This window comes from Oncorhynchus mykiss, chromosome 10, assembly GCF_057628025.1.
Source record: "Oncorhynchus mykiss isolate SJ-2025 chromosome 10, ASM5762802v1, whole genome shotgun sequence".
NCBI classification, from domain to species: domain Eukaryota; kingdom Metazoa; phylum Chordata; class Actinopteri; order Salmoniformes; family Salmonidae; genus Oncorhynchus; species Oncorhynchus mykiss.
In genome coordinates this window covers 5,609,539-5,632,482 of record NC_143031.1, presented here as the reverse complement: position 1 = coordinate 5,632,482, position 22,944 = coordinate 5,609,539, and the positions used below count along the sequence as shown (strand labels likewise).

The following is a 22,944-nucleotide window of genomic DNA, read 5'->3' as shown; positions in this document are numbered from 1 at the left end:
GTAACATTAAATGACAAAGTAGTCATAAAGTTCGATCAGAGCAAAAGGGCGGCCAACTTTTTCCCCAATTTCTTACGTTACAGCCTTATTCTAAAAATGGATTAAATCGTTTTTTCTATCTCATCAATCTACACACAATACCACATAATGACATCACAATACCACATAATGACATCCCAATACCACATAATGACATCCCAATACCACATAATGACATCCCAATACCACATAATGACATCACAATACCACATAATGACATCACAATACCACATAATGACATCACAATACCACATAATGACATCACAATACCACATAATGACATCACAATACCACATAATGACATCCCAATACCACATAATGACATCACAATACCACATAATGACATCCCAATACCACATAATGACATCCCAATACCACATAATGACATCACAATACCACATAATGACATCACAATACCACATAATGACATCACAACACCACATAATGACATCACAATACCACATAATGACATCACAATACCACATAATGACATCACAATACCACATAATGACATCACAATACCACATAATGACATCCCAATACCACATAATGACATCCCAATACCACATAATGACATCACAATACCACATAATGACATCACAATACCACATAATGACATCACAATACCACATAATGACATCACAATACCACATAATGACAAAGCAAAAACAGGTATTTAGACATTTTTTCAAATGTATGAAAAAAAAACTGAACTATCAAATTTACATAAGTATTCAGGCCCTTTACTCAGTCCTTTGTTGAAGCACCTTTGGCAGTGATTACAGCCTTGAGTCTTCTTGGGTATGATGTTACAAGCTTGGCACACCTGTATTTGTGGAGTTTCTCCCATTCTTCTCTGCAGATCCTCTCAAGCTCTGTCAGGTTGGGTGGGGAGCGTGGCTGCACAGCTATTTTTAAGTCTCTACAGAGATGTTCGGTCGGGTTCAAGTCCGGCCTCAAACAAAGCATTTGTTTTTAGTGAGTCCCCTAGATCAGAGGCAGTAGGGTTGACCAGGGATGTTCTCTGTTTAGTGAGTCCTCCAGATCAGAGGCAGTAGGGTTGACCAGGGAGGTTCTCTGTTTAGTGAGTCCTCCAGATCAGAGGCAGTAGAGATGACCAGGGAGGTTCTCTGTTTAGTGAGTCCACCAGATCAGAGGCAGTAGGGATGACCAGTGATGTTCTCTGTTTAGTGAGTCCTCCAGATCAGAGGCAGTAGGGATGACCAGGGATGTTCTCTGTTTAGTGAGTCCTCCAGATCAGAGGCAGTAGGGATGACCAGGGATGTTCTCTGTTTAGTGAGTCCGCCAGATCAGAGGCAGTAGGGATGACCAGGGATGTTCTCTGTTTAGTGAGTCCTCCAGATCAGAGGCAGTAGTGATGAACAGGGATGTTTCTCTGTTCAGTGAGTCCTCTAGATCAGAGGCAGTAGGGATGACCAGGGATGTTCTCTTGATAAGTGCATGAATTGGACCATTTTCCTGTCCCTCTAAGCATTGAAAATGTAACTAGTACTTTGGGTTGTCAGGGAATATGTATGCAATAAAAAGTACATTATTTTATTTCGGAATGTAGTGAAGTAAAGTTGTCAAACATAAAGTACAGATACTCCATTAAAACTACTTAAGTAGTACTTTAAAGTATTTTTTACTTAAGTAGTACTTTAAAGTATTTTTTACTTAAGTAGTACTTTAAAGTCTTTTTACTTAAGTAGTACTTTAAAGTCTTTTTACTTAAGTACTTTACACCACTGAACATCGGTAACATCCAAAATGACACCCGATCCACCTTAGGATTTCCGGGCTAAAAGTAGGGCACTCTAAAGTGAATAGGGTGGCATTGCAGACACAAACATTTATTTTGTACTGTATGTATATTTCACTGTGACATTATTTTCTACTTTGATTTTGTATTGATTTGAATGTACTGAATGTAACAATTTTTTTTTTTTTAAACTACTAAATCAATGATTATTTTATGTCCTGTTCATCTTTACCTGTTTAACAATCAATCGGGTGCAGGTGGAAAAAGGTTCAACAATAATGTCCTGCGAGACATGAGGAAACAAAAGGGTTAATATCAGAGCGGTGTAGATTACCCTGGATGGTTGGTTGGATGGTTACATTCCATGCCCATAATTAGGAATATAGATAATGAAATCTGATCTCAGATCTGTCGTTAAAGGCAACATGTGCCTCAAAGGGAGAGATGGAGGATAACGTTCATAGCAGCACGCTGCCTCCATCTAGTGGATGGACACTGTTATTTAATGATTGTTTATTTAAAGGCCAACACACAAACAAAGAGAGAGAGAGAGAGAGAGAGAGAGAAAGAGAGAGAAAGAGAGAGAGAGAGAGAGAGAGAGAGAGAGATAGAGAGAGGGAGGGAGAGAGAGGGAGGGAGAGAGAGAGAGAGGTTAGTATCTAATGCTTATGCATAATATCAAATCAATGTACAATTCGTGAACAAACACTCGGACGTGACTTTTCCCCGTATTAGCGCCGACTTTGCTGATAGCTACTTTGAGGAAAAATGTTTTTACTGCGACTGATATGTTTGTTCCACCTAGCTATCGTATACATGAATGCACTAACTGTACAACGCTCTAGATAACAGCATCTACAAAATGACTAAAATGTAAAAATGGGTAGGAACAAGGTTCGGGAAATCTGATCCTAGATATGTGGATAGGTTGTGGATTGCATTGAGACCACTTAACTGAAGCTGGCATCGAGACCTCTTAACTGAAGCTGGCATCGAGACCTCTGAACTGAAGCTGGCATCGAGAACGCTTAACTGAAGCTTGCATCGAGAACTCTTAACTGAAGCTGGCATCGAGACCGCTTAACTGAAGCTGGCATCGAGACAGCTGAACTGAAGCTGGCTGGCATCGAGACCGCTGGACTGAAGCTGGCATCAAGACCGCTGAATTGAAGCTTGCATCGAGACCGCTGGACTGAAGCTGGCATCCAAACCGCTTAACTGAAGCTTGCATCGAGACCACTTAATGGAAGCTGGCATCGAGACCACTTAACTGAAGCTTGCATTGAGACCACTTAACTGAAGCTGGCATCGAGACCTCTTAACTGAAGCTGGCATTGAGACCGCTGGACTGAAGCTGGCATCGAGACCGCTGGACTAAAGATGGCATCGAGACCACTTAACTGAAACTGGCATCGAGACCGCTGGACTGAAGCTGGCATCGAGACCGCTGAACTGAAGCTGGCTGGCATCGAGACCGCTGGACTGAAGCTGGCATCGAGACTGCTGGACTGAAGCTGGCATCGAGACCACTGAACTGAAGCTGGCATCGAGACCGCTTAACTGAAGCTGGCATCGAGACAGCTGAACTGAAGCTGGCTGGCATCGAGACCGCTGAACTGAAGCTGGCTGGCATCGAGACCGCTGGACTGAAGCTGGCATCAAGACCGCTGGACTGAAGCTGGCATCCAGACCGCTTAACTGAAGCTTGCATCGAGACCACTTAACTGAAGCTGGCATCGAGACCTCTTAACTGAAGCTTGCATCGAAACCACTTAACTGAAGCTGGCATCGAGACCTCTTAACTGAAGCTGGCATCGAGACCGCTGGACTGAAGCTGGCATCGAGACTGCTGGACTAAAGATGGCATCGAGACCACTTAACTGAAACTGGCATCGAGACCGCTGGACTGAAGCTGGCATCGAGACCGCTGAACTGAAGCTGGCTGGCATCGAGACCGCTGGACTGAAGCTGGCATCGAGACCGCTGGACTGAAGCTGGCATCGAGACCGCTGGACTAAAGATGGCATCGAGACCACTTAACTGAAACTGGCATCGAGACCGCTGGACTGAAGCTGGCATCGAGACCGCTGAACTGAAGCTGGCTGGCATCGAGACCGCTGGACTGAAGCTGGCATCGAGACTGCTGGACTGAAGCTGGCATCGAGACCACTGAACTGAAGCTGGCATCGAGACCGCTGAACTGAAGCTGGCATCGAGACAGCTGAACGGAAGCTGGCTGGCATCGAGACCGCTGAACTGAAGCTGGCTGGCATCGAGACCGCTGGACTGAAGCTGGCATCAAGACCGCTGGACTGAAGCTGGCATCCAGACCGCTTAACTGAAGCTTGCATCGAGACCACTTAACTGAAGCTGGCATCGAGACCTCTTAACTGAAGCTTGCATCGAAACCACTTAACTGAAGCTGGCATCGAGACCTCTTAACTGAAGCTGGCATCGAGACCGCTGGACTGAAGCTGGCATCGAGACTGCTGGACTGAAGCTGGCTGGCATCGAGACTGCTGGACTGAAGCTGGCATCGAGACCGCTGAACTGAAGCTGGCTGGCATCGAGACCGCTGGACTGAAGCTGGCATCGAGACCGCTGGACTGAAGCTGGCATCGAGACTGCTGGACTGAAGCTGGCATCGAGACCGCTGAACTGAAGCTGGCATCCAGACTGCTGAAGTGCAGCTGGCATCCAGACTGCTTAAGTGAAGCTGGCATCGAAACTGCTTTGTCCTAAAAATGCTTTCCAGTTTCACTGACGCGCAGCTAACTCGCTTGTGATGGCTGATGCGCCAAAAGCATCCCTCTCTCTTGTTTCACTTTGTAAAACAATGGATTGTAGCCCAATAACAAGGAACAGCGTTCCCGACCTAAGTCTGTTCCTTGTTATTGGGATACAATCCACAGCTACGCTATTTAAAAAAAAAAAACCTTATCGGGGTGTAGTAGGCTATTCTGAATTATTTCTGAACAGACAGCAGTAATTATATAACTTTGGCAAATGTATTTACATTTATCAATGGTGATGCAGTTCCTTCAGAACCCTTCTCGCGATTCTATAAGGAAATAAATGACGAAGTGCAACGCTGGAGAGATGAGAGTTTGCAGGCTGATGTCTATCAGAGCAGAGAGAGGGAGAGAGATCATAGAAAGTGCATCTCATTTTTGTTATGCGAGATATACTGGCGCGCTTCTCACGCAGCCAAGCGTTGGCCTCACACATAAGTTACAATGTTGCTCAAACAAAATAGGCTCCGGAACAAAACAGTCCAAAACGGAGAAGATCCGGCTCAAATTAAGCACTGATGACGAGCCTTCAGATGGTGATGGTGGGGAGATTTTTAGTCTTCGGCAACTGTTGCTGTACCACAGCAAGTGAGCGAATGAGGGGTAAGTTGAAATATTTACATTTCAAGATGTATACCCATTGTTATAAAGATAAGAAATGGATTATTGCACAGAGTAATCGCTGCATTGTTTGAACTTGATCGGTAACCGAAAAGTTGCTGGATCGAATCCTCGATCTGACAAAGTAAACATCTGTCGTCCTGCCCCACTGTTCACAATTTCCGTTTTATGGCTTTTATGTCATGTATTCAAGTCTCTGATACCCTGATGAAGACAGCTTGGCTGTCGAAACGTTGGTAATTACATTTTTGCATCTGAGCTCCTAGAGTGTGCTGCTCTCTTTTGTTTTCTACTCCGCTAGCCAGCACCTCGCCTAAATAGGTGTAGCGTTTCTTTTTTCTTCCAGATGTATTAAAGTCTCACCTTGGTTAAATGACCACATTTGGGCTTTTAAAAGTGAACTAATGAAAGGCTGAACGTAAACGGAAGGCCCTGCAAACGTCAATTATTCTATGAGGATATGATGAGAAATCACAACATTGCGGACTACGCCTCAACCTTGATCCCAGAAAACTGACACAACTTGAACATTCTGTTTTAAAACAATTGATCGTGTTGTTGGTGTCCCTCTAATAGCGATATTATCGATCCGCAGATCTATTTGAACAGTTTTCACGATTCTTTACAGAAAATATAGACAAATATTGAATCGCAGATTGACAGTAGCCAACCCACACCAGTATTTCTGGTCAGGGGGCACTTCAAGGCAACTATTCTGAGACCGTCTACTGCTTCCTTTTCCTCATTTGAGTCTCTCCTTGATACTGTAGCTCACCATGAAGACCTGCCCCTTAGACGTGGTCCCTACTAGACTACTCAGAGGTCTACTGTTGGCCCCAACATTGTGTCTATTGTTAAAGTCTCCCTGACCTCTGGTTCCTTTCCAGACTATTTTAAAACTGCTCTGCTCCAACATCTTCTTAAAAAGCATAGACCCCCCCCCTTACTCACTGAATAATTGACAAACCAAACTCTAAACTTCTTAGTGTCAACAACTTATTTTTTTAAATCGTCGGGCTTCCGCTTACTTCACAGCACACAAACTGTTTCATTAAAAAACAGCAATGACTGCTAATGCCATTGAATGCTCTATCCTAGTTCTCTATCCTAGTTCTCTATCTCCTAGTTTTCTATCCTAGTTCTCTATCCTAGTTCTCTATCTCCTAGTTCTCTATCTCCTAGTTCTCTATCTCCTAGTTCTCTATCCTAGTTCTCTATTCTAGTTCTCTATCTCCTAGTTCTCTATCCTAGTTCTCTGTCATGACTCAAGCATTTCGCTACACTCGCATTAACATCTGCTAACCATGTGTATGTGACAAATAAAATTTGATTTGATTTTGATTTGATTTCTATCTCCTAGTTCTCTATCCTAGTTCTCCATCTCCTAGTTCTCTATCCTAGTTCTCTATCCTAGTTCTCTATCTCCTAGTTCTCTATCCTAGTTCTCTATCTCCTAGTTCTCTATCTCCTAGTTCTCTATCTCCTAGTTCTCTATCCTAGTTCTCTATCCTAGTTCTCTATCCTAGTTCTCTATCTCCTAGTTCTCTATCTCCTAGTTCTCTATCTCCTAGTTCTCTATCCTAGTTCTCTATCCTAGTTCTCTATCCTAGTTCTCTATCTCCTAGTTCTCTATCCTAGTTCTCTATCTCCTAGTTCTCTATCTCCTAGTTCTCTATCTCCTAGTTCTCTATCCTAGTTCTCTATCCTAGTTCTCTATCCTAGTTCTCTATCTCCTAGTTCTCTATCTCCTAGTTCTCTATCTCCTAGTTCTCTATCCTAGTTCTCTATCCTAGTTCTCTATCCTAGTTCTCTATCTCCTAGTTCTCTATCCTAGTTCTCTATCTCCTAGTTCTCTATCTCCTAGTTCTCTGTCCTAGTTCTCTATCTCCTAGTTCTCTATCTCCTAGTTCTCTATCCTAGTTCTCTGTCCTAGTTCTCTATCCTAGTTCTCTATCTCCTAGTTCTCTATCCTAGTTCTCTATCCTAGTTCTCTATCCTAGTTCTCTATCTCCTAGTTCTCTATCTCCTAGTTCTCTATCTCCTAGTTCTCTATCTCCTAGTTCTCTATCTCCTAGTTCTCTATCCTAGTTCTCTATCCTAGTTCTCTATCTCCTAGTTCTCTATCCTAGTTCTCTATCTCCTAGTTCTCTATCTCCTAGTTCTCTATCTCCTAGTTCTCTATCCTAGTTCTCTATCCTAGTTCTCTATCTCCTAGTTCTCTATCCTAGTTCTCTGTCCTAGTTCTCTATCTCCTAGTTCTCTATCCTAGTTCTCTATCCTAGTTCTCTATCCTAGTTCTCTATGTATCCCTGTGTATGTTTCCCCTTTGTGACATCATCCTCTGTCATGATTCCGTTTCACTGCTATGTGGATGACAAGCAGCTTTCTTTACCAATCAGACCCAGGCAAATTAAATCACATTTTATTGGTCACAGTCACGTGGTTAGCAGATGTTATTGCGAGTGTAGTGAAATGCTTGTTCATCTAGTTCTGACAGTGCAGTAATATCTAACAAGTAATCTAACAATTCCACAACAACTACCTACTACACACAAATCTGAAGGGATGCAATAAGAATATGTACATATAAATATGTGGATGAGCGATGACCGAGCTGCATAGGCAAGATGCAATAGATGGTATAAAATACAGTATATACATATGATATGACTAATGTAAGATATATAAATATTATTAAAGTAACTAGTAATCCCTTTATTAAAGTGGCCAATGATTTCGAGGCTGTATGTTGGCAGCAGCCTCTCTGTGTGAGTGATGGCTGTTTAACAGTCTGATGGCATTGAGATATGAGCTGTTTTTCAGTCTTTTGGTCCCAGCTTTGATGCACCTGTACTGACTTCGCCTTCTGGATGGTAGCGGGGTGAATGATCTTGGCCTTCCTTTTTGGCCTTCCTGTGACATCGGTGCTGTAGGTGTCCTGAAGGGAAGATAGTGTGCCCCCGGTGATGCGTTGTGCAGATTGCACCACCCTCGGGAGAGCCTTGCAAGTGATGGCGGTACAGTTACCGTACCAGGCGGTGATACAGCCTGACAGGATGTTCTCAATTGTGCACCTGTAAAAGTTTGTGAGGGTTTTAGGTAACAGCCAAATTTCTTCAGCCTTCTCTGTGATGTTTACGCAGAGGAGCTTAAAACTTCCCACCTTCTCAACTGCTGTCCCTTCGATGTGGATAGGGAGGGGGGTGATCCTGTTTCCTGGAGTCCACGATCATCTCCTTTGTTTTGTTGACTTTGAGTGAGAGGTTGTTTTCCAAACATCACACTCCGAGTGCCCTCACCTCCTCCCTGTAGGCTGTCTCATTGTTGTTGTTCGTTATCAAGCCTACCATACTAGTGCCGTCTGCAAACTTGATTATTGAGTTGGAGGCCTGCATGGCCACACAGACGTGGGTGAACAGGGAGTACAGGAGAGGGCTGAGAATGCACCCTTGTGGGGCCCAAGCTGGCATAGCTACAAGTGTCTTGCTGACAGTAGCATACCACCCTGCATCCCAATGCTGGCTTGCCTCTGAAGCTAAGCAGGGTTGGTCCTGGATGGTATACCAGATTATGCTGGAAGTGGTGTTGGAGGTACTCTTTCCTCTGTTATAAAAAAATATCCCAATGCCTCAGGGCAGTGATTGGGGACATTTCCTTGTGTAGGGTGCCATCTTTCGAATGGGACGTTAAACGGGTGTCCTGACTCTCTGTGGTCACTAAAGATCCCATGGCACTTATTGTAAGAGTATGGGTGTTAACGGTGTCCTGGCAACAAAAAAATCATGGCCACCGAATCATCCCCAGCTTCCAATTGGCTCATTCATCCCCCTTCCTCTCCCCTGTAACTATTCCCCAGGCGGTTGCTGTAAATGCAAATGTGTTCTGAGTCACCTTACCTGGCAAAATAAGGGTTAAATAAACATCAAATATTGGATGTGTGCCAACTTCCTGGTTGATAAGAAATCAGAGGTTCTAGATCCCAGATTGAAATAACTTTGGTCATTTGTCCACCAATGACAAAGCCTACAGCCAGAAACGTCTTCTTTGACCCTCAATATCGAGCTGCATGTAAAGAGGGTTGTCCAGGCTTTTATCGTCAAAGAAATATCAAGTCAAGTATTTTATTTAATAAAGTATTAAAATGTAATAAATTTACATTTAAGGTCGACCTTCAAACTCAGTGCCTCTTTGCTTGACATCATGGGAAAATCAAAACAAATCATCCTTGACCTCAGGAAACAATTGTAGACCTCCACAAGACAAGTCTGGATCTTCCTTGGGAGCAATTTCCAAATGCCTGAAGGTACCACGTTCATCTGTACAAACAATAGTATGCAAGTATAAACACCATGGGACCATGCAGCTGTCATACTGCTCAGGAAGGAGAAGCGTTCTGTCTCCTAGAAATGAACGTAACTTGGTGCGAAAAGTGCACATCAGTCCCAGAACAACAGCAAAGGACCTTGTGAAGATGCTGGAGGAAACAGGTACAAAAGTATCTATATCCACAGTAAAACGAGTCCTATATCGACATAACCTGAAAGGCCGCTCAGCAAGGAAGAAGCCACTGCTCCAAAACCGCCATAAAAATGCCAGACTACGGTTTGCAACTGCACATGGGGACATAGATGGGGACCTCAATCCTATGGATTTGTGGGCAGAACTGAAAAAGCGTGTGCGAGCAAGGAGGCCTACAAACCTGACTCAGTTACACCAGCTTTGTCAGGAGGAATGGGCCAACATTCACCCAACTTATTGTGGGAAGCTTGTGGAAGGCCATCCGAAACATTTGACCCGAGATAAAAAATGTAAGGCAATGCTGCCAAATACTAACTGAGTGTATGTAAACTTCTGACCCACTGGGAATGTGATGAAAGAAATAAAAGCTGAAACAAATAATTATCTCTACTATTATTCTGACATTTCACATTCTTAAAATAAAGTGGTGATCCTAACTGACCTAAACCAGGGGATTTATACAAGGGTTAAATGTCAGGAATTGTGAAACTGAGTTTAAATGTATTTGGCTGAGGTGTATTTAAACTTCTGACTTCAACTGTATGTATTCAGACCCTTTACTGTGAGACTCAAAATTGATCTCAGGTGCATCCTGTTTCCATTGATAATCCTTGATGTTTCTACAACTGGATTGGAGTCCACCTGTGGCAAATTCAATTGATTGGACATGATTTGGAAAGGCACACACCTGTCTATATAAAGTCCCACAGTTGACAGTGCATGTCAGATCAAAAACCAAGCCATCAGGTTGAAGGAATTGTCCGTAGAGGTGCGAGACAGGATTGTGTCAAGGCACAGATATAGAGAAGGGTACCAAAACATTTCTGCAGCATTGAAGGTCCCCAAGAACACAGTGGCCTCCATCTTTCTTAAATGGAAGAAGTTTAGAACCACCAAGACTATTCCTAGAGCTGACCACCCGGCCAAATTGAGCAATCAGGGGAGAAGGGCCTTGGTCAGGGAGGTGACCACGAACCTGATGGGCACTCTGACAGAACTCTAGAGTTCCTCTGTGGAGATGGGAGAACCTTCCAGAACGACAACCATCTCTGCAGCACTCCACCAATCAGGTCTTCATGGTAGAGTGGCTAGCGGGAAGCTGAGGGAAAGATTTATCTCTGACATCTGTGGTCATCGTGTCTGACATAAAGAATGTATCACTGTGTCGTTCTCAATGGGCCGGTTTCCCAGACACAGATAAACCTAGTCCTGAACTAAAGAGCCTGGATCCTCTCCAGGTTTCTTCCTAGATTCCCGGCCTTTCTAGGGAGTTTTTCCTAGCCACCGTGCTTCTACATCTGCATTGCTTGCTGTTTGGGGTTTTAGGTTGGGTTTCTGTACAGCACTTTGTGACATCGGCTGATGTAAGAAGGGCTTTATAAATACATTTGATTGAGTTCAGTAGAGAATCTCTATGGATAATGATTTATAACCCTGGACTAAGTTTAATCTGTGTCTGGGAAACCGGCCCTCTAGTTTGTATAACTGCATCAGTACACCCCTAGCACTTTTCTTTCTGTCTAGAACCAAAAAGGGTTCTTCAGCTGTCCCCATACGAGAACCCTTTTGAAGAAACACTTTTGGCTACATGTAGAACCATTTCCGCAGAGAGTTCTACATGGAACCCAAAAGAGTTTTACCTGGAACCAAAAAAAGAAGAACCAAAAAAGGGTTCACCTGTGTAGACAGCCGCAGAATACTTTTGGAACCCTTTTTTGTTCTAAGTGTGGAGGACAGAGTTCGGGAGTGCAGTTCACACAGACAGACAGCAGGGGGAGACAATGCCCTGCTCTATTGGACGGAACACTGCAGGCTTTTGTTCCATTCCAGCACTAACAAACTTGATGGGGGGGGGGGGGGCTGGAACAAAAACCTAGTTAATAGAAGAAATAGCCTACGTACTGATGTTCTACCCTTTTCAGAAGTGTACACTCATACACTCCCTCGGACTGGTGTGAGGAATATGGGGGAGGGTGTGTTAGAAGTTAGTATGGGACTCGGATGGGACCTCCCTCCAGCCATGCCTGTACCAATCCAATACGTTATGCCTGCTTGAGTAGAGTGAACGAGTGTATACTTCTGGAGAGAGGGAAGCTCAATGGAATCGTTTATTTGTACAGTGACGGGTTTAGACCGCTACTATAGATTATACTGTACATTCAACTGGGACCAGGTGATTTTCAGGGACATCAGTCAAAATGCCTATAAGTGAGTACAATTAAAAAATCAAGTCAATTTAAAAAATAAAATAAGTACTTAGATGTCATTGGGCCTACATGTAGATATGATAAGTGATATGATTTAGTAGATAGAATGGTTAAGGTTTGTTTAACGAGTTGGCGTTTTTGTGTTTAAAAAAAATTATATATTAATGTAATTTTATTTTGACGAAGCGAACTCATCCACTCCCGTTTCGAACGCGCATTATTTAATTCCCCTTATAAATGGCTTGGCGCGTTCATGTTCCCCCCTAATATGCAGTATTTAATTTCTACAAAATGTTTATCTTGTTGTTGTTTTAAATCGTTCGCAAATATCGTCAGTATTTACTGTGAGCAAGGCTAATCATGTATGGAGGAAATGTTTGGTCCAGTCGCTATATGGTGCAATTCTTCTTTGATTAACGGATACCCATGTTGGTATCAGCAATCTGATATTACGACAAGCTTTTGAAATCTTTTCATTTTTTTGCAATTACTGTTTGGTCAACAAGGAATCACAAAGAAATGCACAGTGTCACACAATAAGGCGAATGTCAACTATGATGTTGCGTTTGAATGGATTTATCAAGCTATCTTTCGGCTCGGGGGCAGGAACATTTGTCATGAAAGTCTTGTTGGGGCATATTGTCACACTGATTTCGGGGCATGTCATGTGAAACCTATTGAAGCCTCTGCATAACCATCACATGGGACAGAAGGCTCACATTTTAACTCATGTGAAAACACTCATTTACACACACATACACACGCATATTTATGCATTTTATTAAAAAATTCAAATTATTATACCTTTGTTTCAACAAGGAACGCAGAGTGAGACCAAGGTCTCTGTTACAGCTGGGCCCTGTGTATACATGTTTACACATACAGTTTAGGTACAATGATTTAAGAAAATACACAAAACCATCACAGATAACACAATAAAAACATACGGCAGGGTAGCCTAGTGGTTAGAGCGTTGGACTAGTAACCGGAAGGTTGCAAGTTCAAATCCCTGAGCTGACAAGGTACAAATCTGTCGAAAATAAGAATTTGTTCTTAACCGACTCGCCTAGTTAAATAAAGGTAAAATAAATAATATACAACAACAGTTGTATACGTTATTCTACTAACAGGTTATTCCCCTAACAGGTTATTCCCCTAACAGGTTATTCCACTAACACTAACAGGTTATTCACTAACAGGTTATTCCCCTAACACTAACAGGTTATTCCCCTAACAGGTTATTCCACTAACACTAACAGGTTATTCCCCTAACAGGTTATTCCACTAACAGGTTATTCCCCTAACACTAACAGGTTATTCCACTAACAGGTTATTCCCCTAACACTAACAGGTTATTCCCCTAACAGGTTATTCCACTAACAGGTTATTCCCCTAACACTAACAGGTTATTCCCCTAACAGGTTATTCCCCTAACAGGTTATTCAACTAACAGGTTATTCCACTAACAGGTTATTCCCCTACCAGGTTATTCCTCTAACAGGTTATTCCCCTACCAGGTTATTCCTCTAACAGGTTATTCCCCTACCAGTTTATTCCCCTACCAGTTTATTCCCCTACCAGTTTATTCCCCTAACATGTTATTCCCCTACCAGGTTATTCCCCTACCAGTTTATTCCCCTACCAGTTTATTCCCCTAACAGGTTATTCCCCTAACAGGTTATTCCCCTAACAGGTTATTCCCCTAACAGGACAGGTTATTCCCCTAACAGGTTATTTCACTACCAGTTTATTCTCCTAACAGGTTATTCCCCTAACATGTTATTCCACTAACAGGTTATTCCCCTACCAGTTTATTCCCCTACCAGTTTATTCCCCTACCAGGTTATTCCCCAAACAGGTTATACCCCTACCAGTTTATTCCCCTACCAGGTTATTCCCCAAACAGGTTATTCCCCTAACAGGACAGGTTATTCCCCTAGCAGGTTATTTCACTACCAGGTTATTCCCCTACCAGTTTATTCCCCTACCAGTTTATTCCCCTACCAGTTTATTCCCCTACCAGTTTATTCCCCTACCAGGTTATTCCCCAAACAGGTTATACCCCAAACAGGTTATACCCCTACCAGTTTATTCCCCTAACAGGTTATTCCCCTACCAGTTTATTCCCCTACCAGTTTATTCCCCTACCAGTTTATTCCCCTACCAGTTTATTCCCCTACCAGTTTATTCCCCTACCAGGTTATTCCCCTACCAGTTTATTCCCCTACCAGTTTATTCCCCTACCAGTTTATTCCCCTAACAGGTTATTCCCCAAACAGGTTATTCCCCTACCAGTTTATTCCCCTACCAGTTTATTCCCCTACCAGTTTATTCCCCTACCAGTTTATTCCCCTACCAGTTTATTCCCCTACCAGTTTATACCCCTACCAGTTTATACCCCTACCAGTTTATTCCCCAAACAGGTTATTCCCCTACCAGTTTATACCCCTACCAGGTTATTCCCCAAACAGCACAGGAACATCACCCGAAACAGTTACAAGCAATGCAAAAATAAAAATGCTTCAATAAATGTTTAAAATGAGTGACAGGGGGACAAGAGCCTCAGGTTTAAGTTTAGTCTGGAGGCTATTCCATAGGTGAGGAGCGTAACAGGAAAAGGCAGCCATACCCAACTCTGTGGAAATCACATGGGCCTCAAGTGGAATCCATACCCAACTCTGTGGAAACCACATGGGCCTCAAGTGGAATCCATACCCAACTCCGTGGAAATCACATGGGCCTCAAGTGGAATCCATACCCAACTCTGTGGAAACCACATGGGCCTCAAGTGGAATCCATACCCAACTCCGTGGAAATCACATGGGCCTCAAGTGGAATCCATACCCAACTCTGTGGAAACCACATGGGCCTCAAGTGGAATCCATACCCAACTCTGTGGAGATCACATGGGCCTCAAGTGGAATCCATACCCAACTCTGTGGAAACCACATGGGCCTCAAGTGGAATCCATACCCAACTCCGTGGAAATCACATGGGCCTCAAGTGGAATCCATACCCAACTCTGTGGAGATCACATGGGCCTCAAGTGGAATCCATACCCAACTCTGTGGAAACCACATGGGCCTCAAGTGGAATCCATACCCAACTCTGTGGAGATCACATGGGCCTCAAGTGGAATCCATACCCAACTCTGTGGAGATCACATGGGCCTCAAGTGGAATCCATACCCAACTCTGTGGAAACCACATGGGCCTCAAGTGTAATCCGAGCTTGAGACCTGGTTTTAGGAATTCTAATGTTGATGAGTGATGATAAATAAGAAGGTGGTTTATTCAGAAGTGCTTTATAGATAAACACGAGAGAGCATGTTGTTCTCGTCTCCCGGACAGCGAAGTCCAACCCACATTACGATATAAAACACAGTGGTGAGTTCTGTAGCTAGCAACCCGTAATAAACCTGAGTGTGCATCCAGCGATGTAAGTGTTGATGCCGTAACCTTCATGTAAATAACATCCCCATGATCTATAACAGACATAAAAGTAGCTTGCACAATTTGTCTTCTATTTGTAGAGGACAAACATTTAATGCCTAACATGTTCTTAAAGGCCAGTATATCCTTTTTTTTCTCATCATTATGTTGTTTTTACTACATTTTATTTATTTTATTTATTAAACCTTTATGTTAATTAAGAACTAATTATTATTTTCAACGACGGCCGTCCAGAAGTCAAAAGACGTGCTGTGGAAAAAATAAACACACACACCACACACACACACACCACACACACACACCACATACACACACCACATACACACACCACATACACACACCACATACACACACACACACACCACATACACACACCACATACACACACCACATACACATACACACACACACACACACACACCACACACACACACCACACACACCACACACACACACCACACACCACACACCACACACCACACACACACACACACACACACACACACCATATACACACACACACCACACACACACACACACACACACACCACACACACACCACACACACACACACACACACCACACACACACACACACACACACACAGCTTTTAAAATGATGAATGTCTTGTCAAACCAGAGTTTGTATTCTAATATGTTCTAATAACCGAACTGATGACGTTGTCATGTATTACTCGTGTTCAGTTCATTTTATAAGGATGTACCTCAATCAAGTGCAATTTATATCCAATAAGCATTTTATAAGGATGTACCACAATCAAGTGTAATTTATATCCAATAAGCATTTTATAAGGATGTACCACAATCAAGTGCAAGTATATCCAATAAGCATTGACGTTTAGATATACTTGCAATCTTCTTAAAATAAAAAATAATATATATATATATTCAGATAGTATCAGTTGATGTATACTGCTTCAACTGTTGACACGAACAGCACAGCTAACATTGTGACAACTTGTCCCATACTGTCAGCTACGGGGCAAGTTGTCACATCAGTTCAGAGTGTCTTCTATTAGTCTGAACTTAATTTTGCAAGGAGAAAAGCAAACATTTAGGCAATACCTTAATCTATTCATCGATAAATGGGTCTTAATAGAGATGTTGATAAATGTACATGTAAGTGAAACGTGTGACAACATGCCCCCTATTCTCCCCTACTGACGACAGATCAGCTCCTAGAGAGATATTTTTCCACCTACGGCTGCAAATATTTAGGCGGCCTGTTCTAATGCTTACTCAATAAACCCCCCCCCCCTCCAGTTTCCTCCTCCCTTCCCCATGGGCTAGGTCTGTTTTCTGTGCACGACTCTGCGGCCCATTCCGTGCCCTCTGCCCCCGTGCCTTGAACCTCGCACATGTGATGCAGATGGAGAACTACAAGGAAATCCCATTGTACGCCACTCGGGGGCCATGAACAATATGAGCAGTATATATTGTCCTGCTAATAACAGGGTTGATAATATATCTGTGAGAATGTCCAACAGGCTTTTATATCATTCTAAATTTATAAATATAATAATAATCTCCAAAATTACAATATTTTGGAGATTATTTTGTTTTCAAATAACGTAAAATGAGCGAGGGGGGGGGGAGAAAAGCTGTAAGTGAAGTGAAGTTGTGCACAATTATCAGTTTCTATTTAGGTTTATGTCACCCATTCACTGTCAGTTAGAGACACAGTAGGACCCAAAAGCAAAATCAGTGCTCTAACTCCCCCTGGTGGTGGTCTGGAGCAATGAAGTGGTGACACAGGGTACCGTACTAAACCACAAATGACCTCTAAGTCCCGCAGCATAATCACAAAACTTTTAGTGGAGGAACCACTGTACCACTGTTGTGTCATCGGCAAACTCAATGATGGTGTTGGAGTCGTGCTTGGCCATGCAGCACAGGAGGGGACTGAGCACGCACCCCTGAGGTGCCCCCGTGTTGAGGATCAGTGTGACAGATGTGTTTTTACCTATCCTTACCGCCTAGGGCGGCCCATCAGGAAGTCCAGGATCCAGTTGCAGAGGGAGGTGTTTAGTCCCAGGGTCCTTAGCTTAGTGACGATCTTTGAGGGCAATAGGGTGTTGAACGCTGAGCTGGAGTCAATGAATAGCATTCTCAAGTAGGTGTTCCTTTTGTCCAGGTGGGAAAGGGTAGTGTGATTGCAACGTCTGTGGATCTGTTGGGGTAGTTGGACTGGGTCTAGGGCAAGTGTGCCCAGACTTTAGTTACATTTTATACAAATACTTTTCCACCTTGTTCCTAACGAGGTCTACCCCCCGCCCCCCCAGGCAATATTTAATGTATCTTCATTGATTGGATGATTTACACTGCATGCTGTCAGCTAGCTTAGCATGGTCTGGCTTGTAGCCACTGATCGCTAGCCTCAAGCAGCTGTCCAGGTGATCATCTGTTTGAGTGGACTGGTATTTTGACTTGATGATCTTCATGTCTGACTCGCAAAGGTAGGTTGATTCCCCCCCCCCCCCCCCCAAAAAAAAGCTGTCAAGTAGATGGCAACTTTTTTGGATATTTGTCCTCCACGACAAGGTTCCAAAAGTGTTCCCCTGATGCCCCCGATTCCATTTGGAGGTCACTTTTGCCAGAGTCAAAATGTAACTCTTGACGGCTGATGTCTCCATGTGAAACAATGATGCAATTTTTTTGTTGCAATTTTGTCCACATCAACTTCCACACCAAACAGAAAGCACAATAAATCTTCCCACAGGTCTTATAAGCGTCGGTCTGCGATAATGTTGTTCACCTGTTCAACCTATCGACCACAGTCACAAAGTGCAGGTGCTTTTCCCTGACCTTCGAGCTCTGACATTTTTTTTTGAAAAATCTAAGCAGCAATTTACATTTTTTGTTTAAAAAACGATTAATTTCAACAATATAATTGTCTTTTCCTTGCAGCTCATTCAGCCGAACAGTTACGGCGGCCAACAAAAAAAAGCTCAATCTAACTTTGTCTTCCAACTGCTCGGATTCAGCAGATTAAATCTCTCCAGGAATGTACCTCTACTAAAGCCACCTTACATCCATCCGTGTGTTGCAAGAGGTCTGTGTGTTCAGCTTCACTTTCTTCCAGTTGAGACATGAAGAGGCGCCTCTGCAGACTTCTGTCCCGAGTCGAATTCACGATTTTGAAAGCAATATCCATGACATCTTTCACAGTCAACATTTTATGACACAAAGCCTGTTGATGGATCATGCGGGGATAATTGAGGAAGTCTGGAATGTCATCACTTTTTCAAAGGGCAATAAACCCATTGATGCGGCCAATAATGGCCGATGCTCCAACTGTAGTTATGGGACACAAGTTTGTAAATGGGTAACCGAGCGCTATTAACGAAGTCATTGAATGCCACAAAAAATGTCCTCCCCTCGAGTTTTTCCTTTCAACGATATGATTGTGAGCAGTTCCTCTTTGGCAGTCATATCATCAAACACCATTCTGATGAAAATTGCACAACTGAGGTCTGTCGCCTCATCATTGTGTCGCCTCATCATTGTGTCGCCTCATCATTGTGTCGCCTCATCATTGTGTCGCCTCATCATTGTGTCGCCTCATCATTGTCGCCTCATCATTGTCGCCTCATCATTGTCGCCTCATCATTGTCGCCTCATCATTGTCGCCTCATCATTGTCGCCTCATCAAATTGAAGCTCATTTGTCCATCATGGTTTTGCCGTGTAACAGTATTTCTGGATAGCGGAAATTATTTCTTATTTCTTTTTTGAAATCATCAAACAATTATTCTGCTCCTCTTTTGACCATTTCTCCACTCTGGAACAGTTTCTTGTGCTTTGCTAGTATGCAACTCTCTTAATGGGGCGGCAGGGTAGCCTAGTGGTTAGAGCGTTGGACTAGTAACCGCAAGGTTTCAAGTTCAAACCCCTGAGCTGACAAGGTCTGTCGTTCTGCCCCATAACAGGCAGTTAACCCACTGTTCCTAGGCCGTCATTGAAAATAAGAATTTGTTCTTAACCAACTTGCCTAGTTAAATAAAGGTATCAAAAGTCACTTCCATAATTCTTGTGAACAGTTCTGAATGTCTCTCGACATTTTCCTTAGTAAGAGTTGTTTGAATGGCAGATCGGACACACATTTTCCCATCTTTAGTAAGAGCTGTTTGAATGGCAGATCGGACACACATTTTCCCATCTTTAGTAAGAGTTGTTTGAATGGCAGATCGGACACACATTTTCCCATCTTTAGTAAGAGTTGTTTGAATGGCAGATCGGACACACATTTTCCCATCTTTAGTAAGAGTTGTTTGAATGGCAGATCGGACACACATTTTCCCATCTTTAGTAAGAGCTGTTTGAATGGCAGATCGGACACACATTTTCCCATCTTTAGTAAGAGCTGTTTGAATGGCAGATCGGACACACATTTTCCCATCTTTAGTAAGAGCTGTTTGAATGGCAGATCGGACACACATTTTCCCATCTTTAGTAAGAGCTGTTTGAATGGCAGATCGGACACACATTTTCACATCTTTAGTGAGAGTTGTTTGAATGGCAGATCGGACACACATTTTCACATCTTTAGTAAGAGTTGTTTGAATGGCAGATCGGACACACATTTTCCCATCTTTAGTAAGAGCTGTTTGAATGGCAGATCGGACACACATTTTCCCATCTTTAGTAAGAGCTGTTTGAATGGCAGATCGGACACACATTTTCCCATCTTTAGTAAGAGCTGTTTGAATGGCAGATCGGACACACATTTTCCCATCTTTAGTAAGAGCTGTTTGAATGGCAGATCGGACACACATTTTCCCATCTTTAGTAAGAGTTGTTTGAATGGCAGATCGGACACACATTTTCCCATCTTTAGTAAGAGCTTGTTGTTTGAATGGCAGATGGGACACACATTTCTCATCTTTAGTAAGAGCTGTTTGAATGGCAGATCGGACACACATTTTGAATAATCTTCCTCAATGTGAAAGTGGTAGAGTTTTTTTTTTTGTTTTCTTGCTTCTTGGTCCAGCACTCATATTAAAAACGTAACCCCAACTTCATAGAAAAACAACTACCACCACTGGAACAACCCAAAAATATTCTGTTACAGGAAATGGAAACGTACTAACTGCAGATGGTTGCTACGGTAGCGACAGTTTGGAAAACAAATGTAGCCGCGGGTTGGTCCAATTTTATGTCAATTAAAGCACTTTAAAAAAATATTTGGTTAGTGCAGTAATATTCGAGAAAGGCGCTAACCTGTATACGGTGCTTCAGAACTGTGGACCTCCATTATTCACTCCATGGCAACGCTGTGAAAATGTATACACTACCGTTCAAATGTTTGGGGTCACTTAGAAATGTCCTTGTTTTTTGAAAGAAAAGCACGTTAAAACAACCCTGAAATTGAAGAGGCGACTCTGGGAGGCTGGCCTCCTAGGCAGAGTTGGATTGAAAAAGCCATATCTCTGTCCAGTGTCTGTGTTCTTTTGCCCGTCTTAATCTTTTCTTTTTTTGGCCAGTCTGAGATATGGCTTTTTCTTTGCAACTCTGCCTAGAAGGCCAGCATCCCGGAGTCGCCTCTTCACTGTGGATGTTGAGACTGGACAGAGGAACTCTGCCTAGAAGGACAGCATCCCGGAGTCGCCTCTTCACTGTGGATGTTGAGACTGGACAGAGGAACTCTGCCTAGAAGGACAGCATCCCGGAGTCGCCTCTTCACTGTGGATGTTGAGACTGGACAGAGGAACTCTGCCTAGAAGGCCAGCATCCCGGAGTCGCCTCTTCACTGTGGATGTTGAGACTGGACAGAGGAACTCTGCCTAGAAGGACAGCATCCCGGAGTCGCCTCTTCACTGTGGATGTTGAGACTGGACAGAGGAACTCTGCCTAGAAGGACAGCATCCCGGAGTCGCCTCTTCACTGTGGATGTTGAGACTGGACAGAGGAACTCTGCCTAGAAGGACAGCATCCCGGAGTCGCCTCTTCACTGTGGATGTTGAGACTGGACAGAGGAACTCTGCCTAGAAGGACAGCATCCCGGAGTCGCCTCTTCACTGTGGATGTTGAGACTGGACACAGGAACTCTGCCTAGAAGGACAGCATCCCGGAGTCGCCTCTTCACTGTGGATGTTGAGACTGTACAGAGGAACTCCGCCTAGAAGGACAGCATCCCGGAGTCGCCTCTTCACTGTGGATGTTGAGACTGGACAGAGGAACTCTGCCTAGAAGGCCAGCATCCCGGAGTCGCCTCTTCACTGTGGATGTTGAGACTGGACAGAGGAACTCTGCCTAGAAAGCCAGCATCCCGTAGTCGCCTCTTCACTGTTGACGTTGAGACTGGTGTTTTGTGTGTACTATTTAATAAAGCTGCCAGTTGAGGACTAGTGAGGCGTCTGTTTCTCAAACTAGACACTCTAATGTACTTGTCCTCTTTCTCAGTTGTGCACCAGGGCCTCCCACTCGTTCTATTCTGGTTAGAGCCAGTTTGCGCTGTTCTGTGAAGGGAGTAGTACACAGCGCTGTACGAGATCTTCAATTTCTTGACAATTTCTCGCATGGAATAGCCTTCATTTCTCAGAACAAGAATAGACTGATGAGTTTCAGAAGAAGGTTCTTTGTTTCTGGCCATTTTGAGCCTGTAATCGAACCCACAAATGCTGATGCTCCAGATACTCAACTAGTCTAAAGAAGGCCAGTTTTATTGCTTCTTTAATGAGAACAACAGTTTTCAGCTGTGTTAACATAATTGCAAAAGGGTTTTCTAATGATCAATTAGCCTTTTAAATTGATGAACTTGGATTAGCTAAGAACACAAGAGTGATGGTTGCTGATAATGGGCCTCTGTACACCTATGTAGATATTCCATAAACAATAGTAATTTACAACATGAACAATGTCTACACTGTATTTCTGATCAATTTGATGTTATTTTAATGGACAGAAAAATTTGTTTTTCTTTAAAAAACAAGGACATTTCTAAGTGATGTAAAACTTTTGAACGGTAGTATATCTTTAGAAAACTTTTATGCGGTCTACTAGAAAGAAGTTTGACCTGTCGACCATGATCGACGTCCTGGCCACTAATAGGTTTCTGGGATAATGGTGTTAAGGTGAGTAATTGTTGTCCTGATATCCAGAAGCTCTTTTCAGTCATAAGAGACGGTGACAGAAGTGTTATGTACAAAATAAGTTAGAAATAACGTGAAAAAACCCCACACTAACAAAATTAGTTAGGAGCCCGAAAAATGGCAGCTATCTCCTCCGGCACCATATCTCTCCAACCTGATGGTCACTCTGACAGAGTTCCAGAGTTCCTCTGTGGAGGTGGGAGAACCATCCATAAGGATAATCTCTGCAGCACTCCACAAATCAGGCCTTTATTGTAGAGTGGCCAGACGGAAGTCATTCCTCAGTAAAAGGCATGTGACAGCCCGCTTGGAGTTTATAGGACTCTCAAACCATGAGAAACAAGATTCTCTGGTCTGATGAAACCAAGATTGAATTCTTTGGCCTGAATGCCAAGAGTCATATCTGGAGGAAACTGATAAATTCCCGAACCTTCCGTAAGGGG

The 22,944-nt window shown here is 43.2% G+C and overlaps 1 protein-coding gene across 5 annotated transcripts in view; it reads left to right on the top strand.

The window, feature by feature from the left end:
* The first annotated feature begins 4,387 nt into the window (after positions 1-4,387).
* Positions 4,388-22,944, top strand: part of LOC110491256 (globoside alpha-1,3-N-acetylgalactosaminyltransferase 1) — a 44,087-nt gene continuing 25,530 nt past the window's right edge. For 2 of the 5 annotated variants that reach the window (XM_090188789.1, XM_090188791.1), the window contains exon 1: positions 4,630-5,196. In XM_090188789.1, the coding sequence (XP_090044915.1) occupies positions 5,112-5,196 (85 nt within the window). In that variant the 5' untranslated portion in view covers positions 4,630-5,111. Of the gene's footprint in view, positions 5,197-11,782; positions 11,941-22,944 lie in introns of those variants that run through there. The other 3 variants (XM_090188792.1, XM_090188790.1, XM_036989493.2) reach the window with 2 other exon arrangements.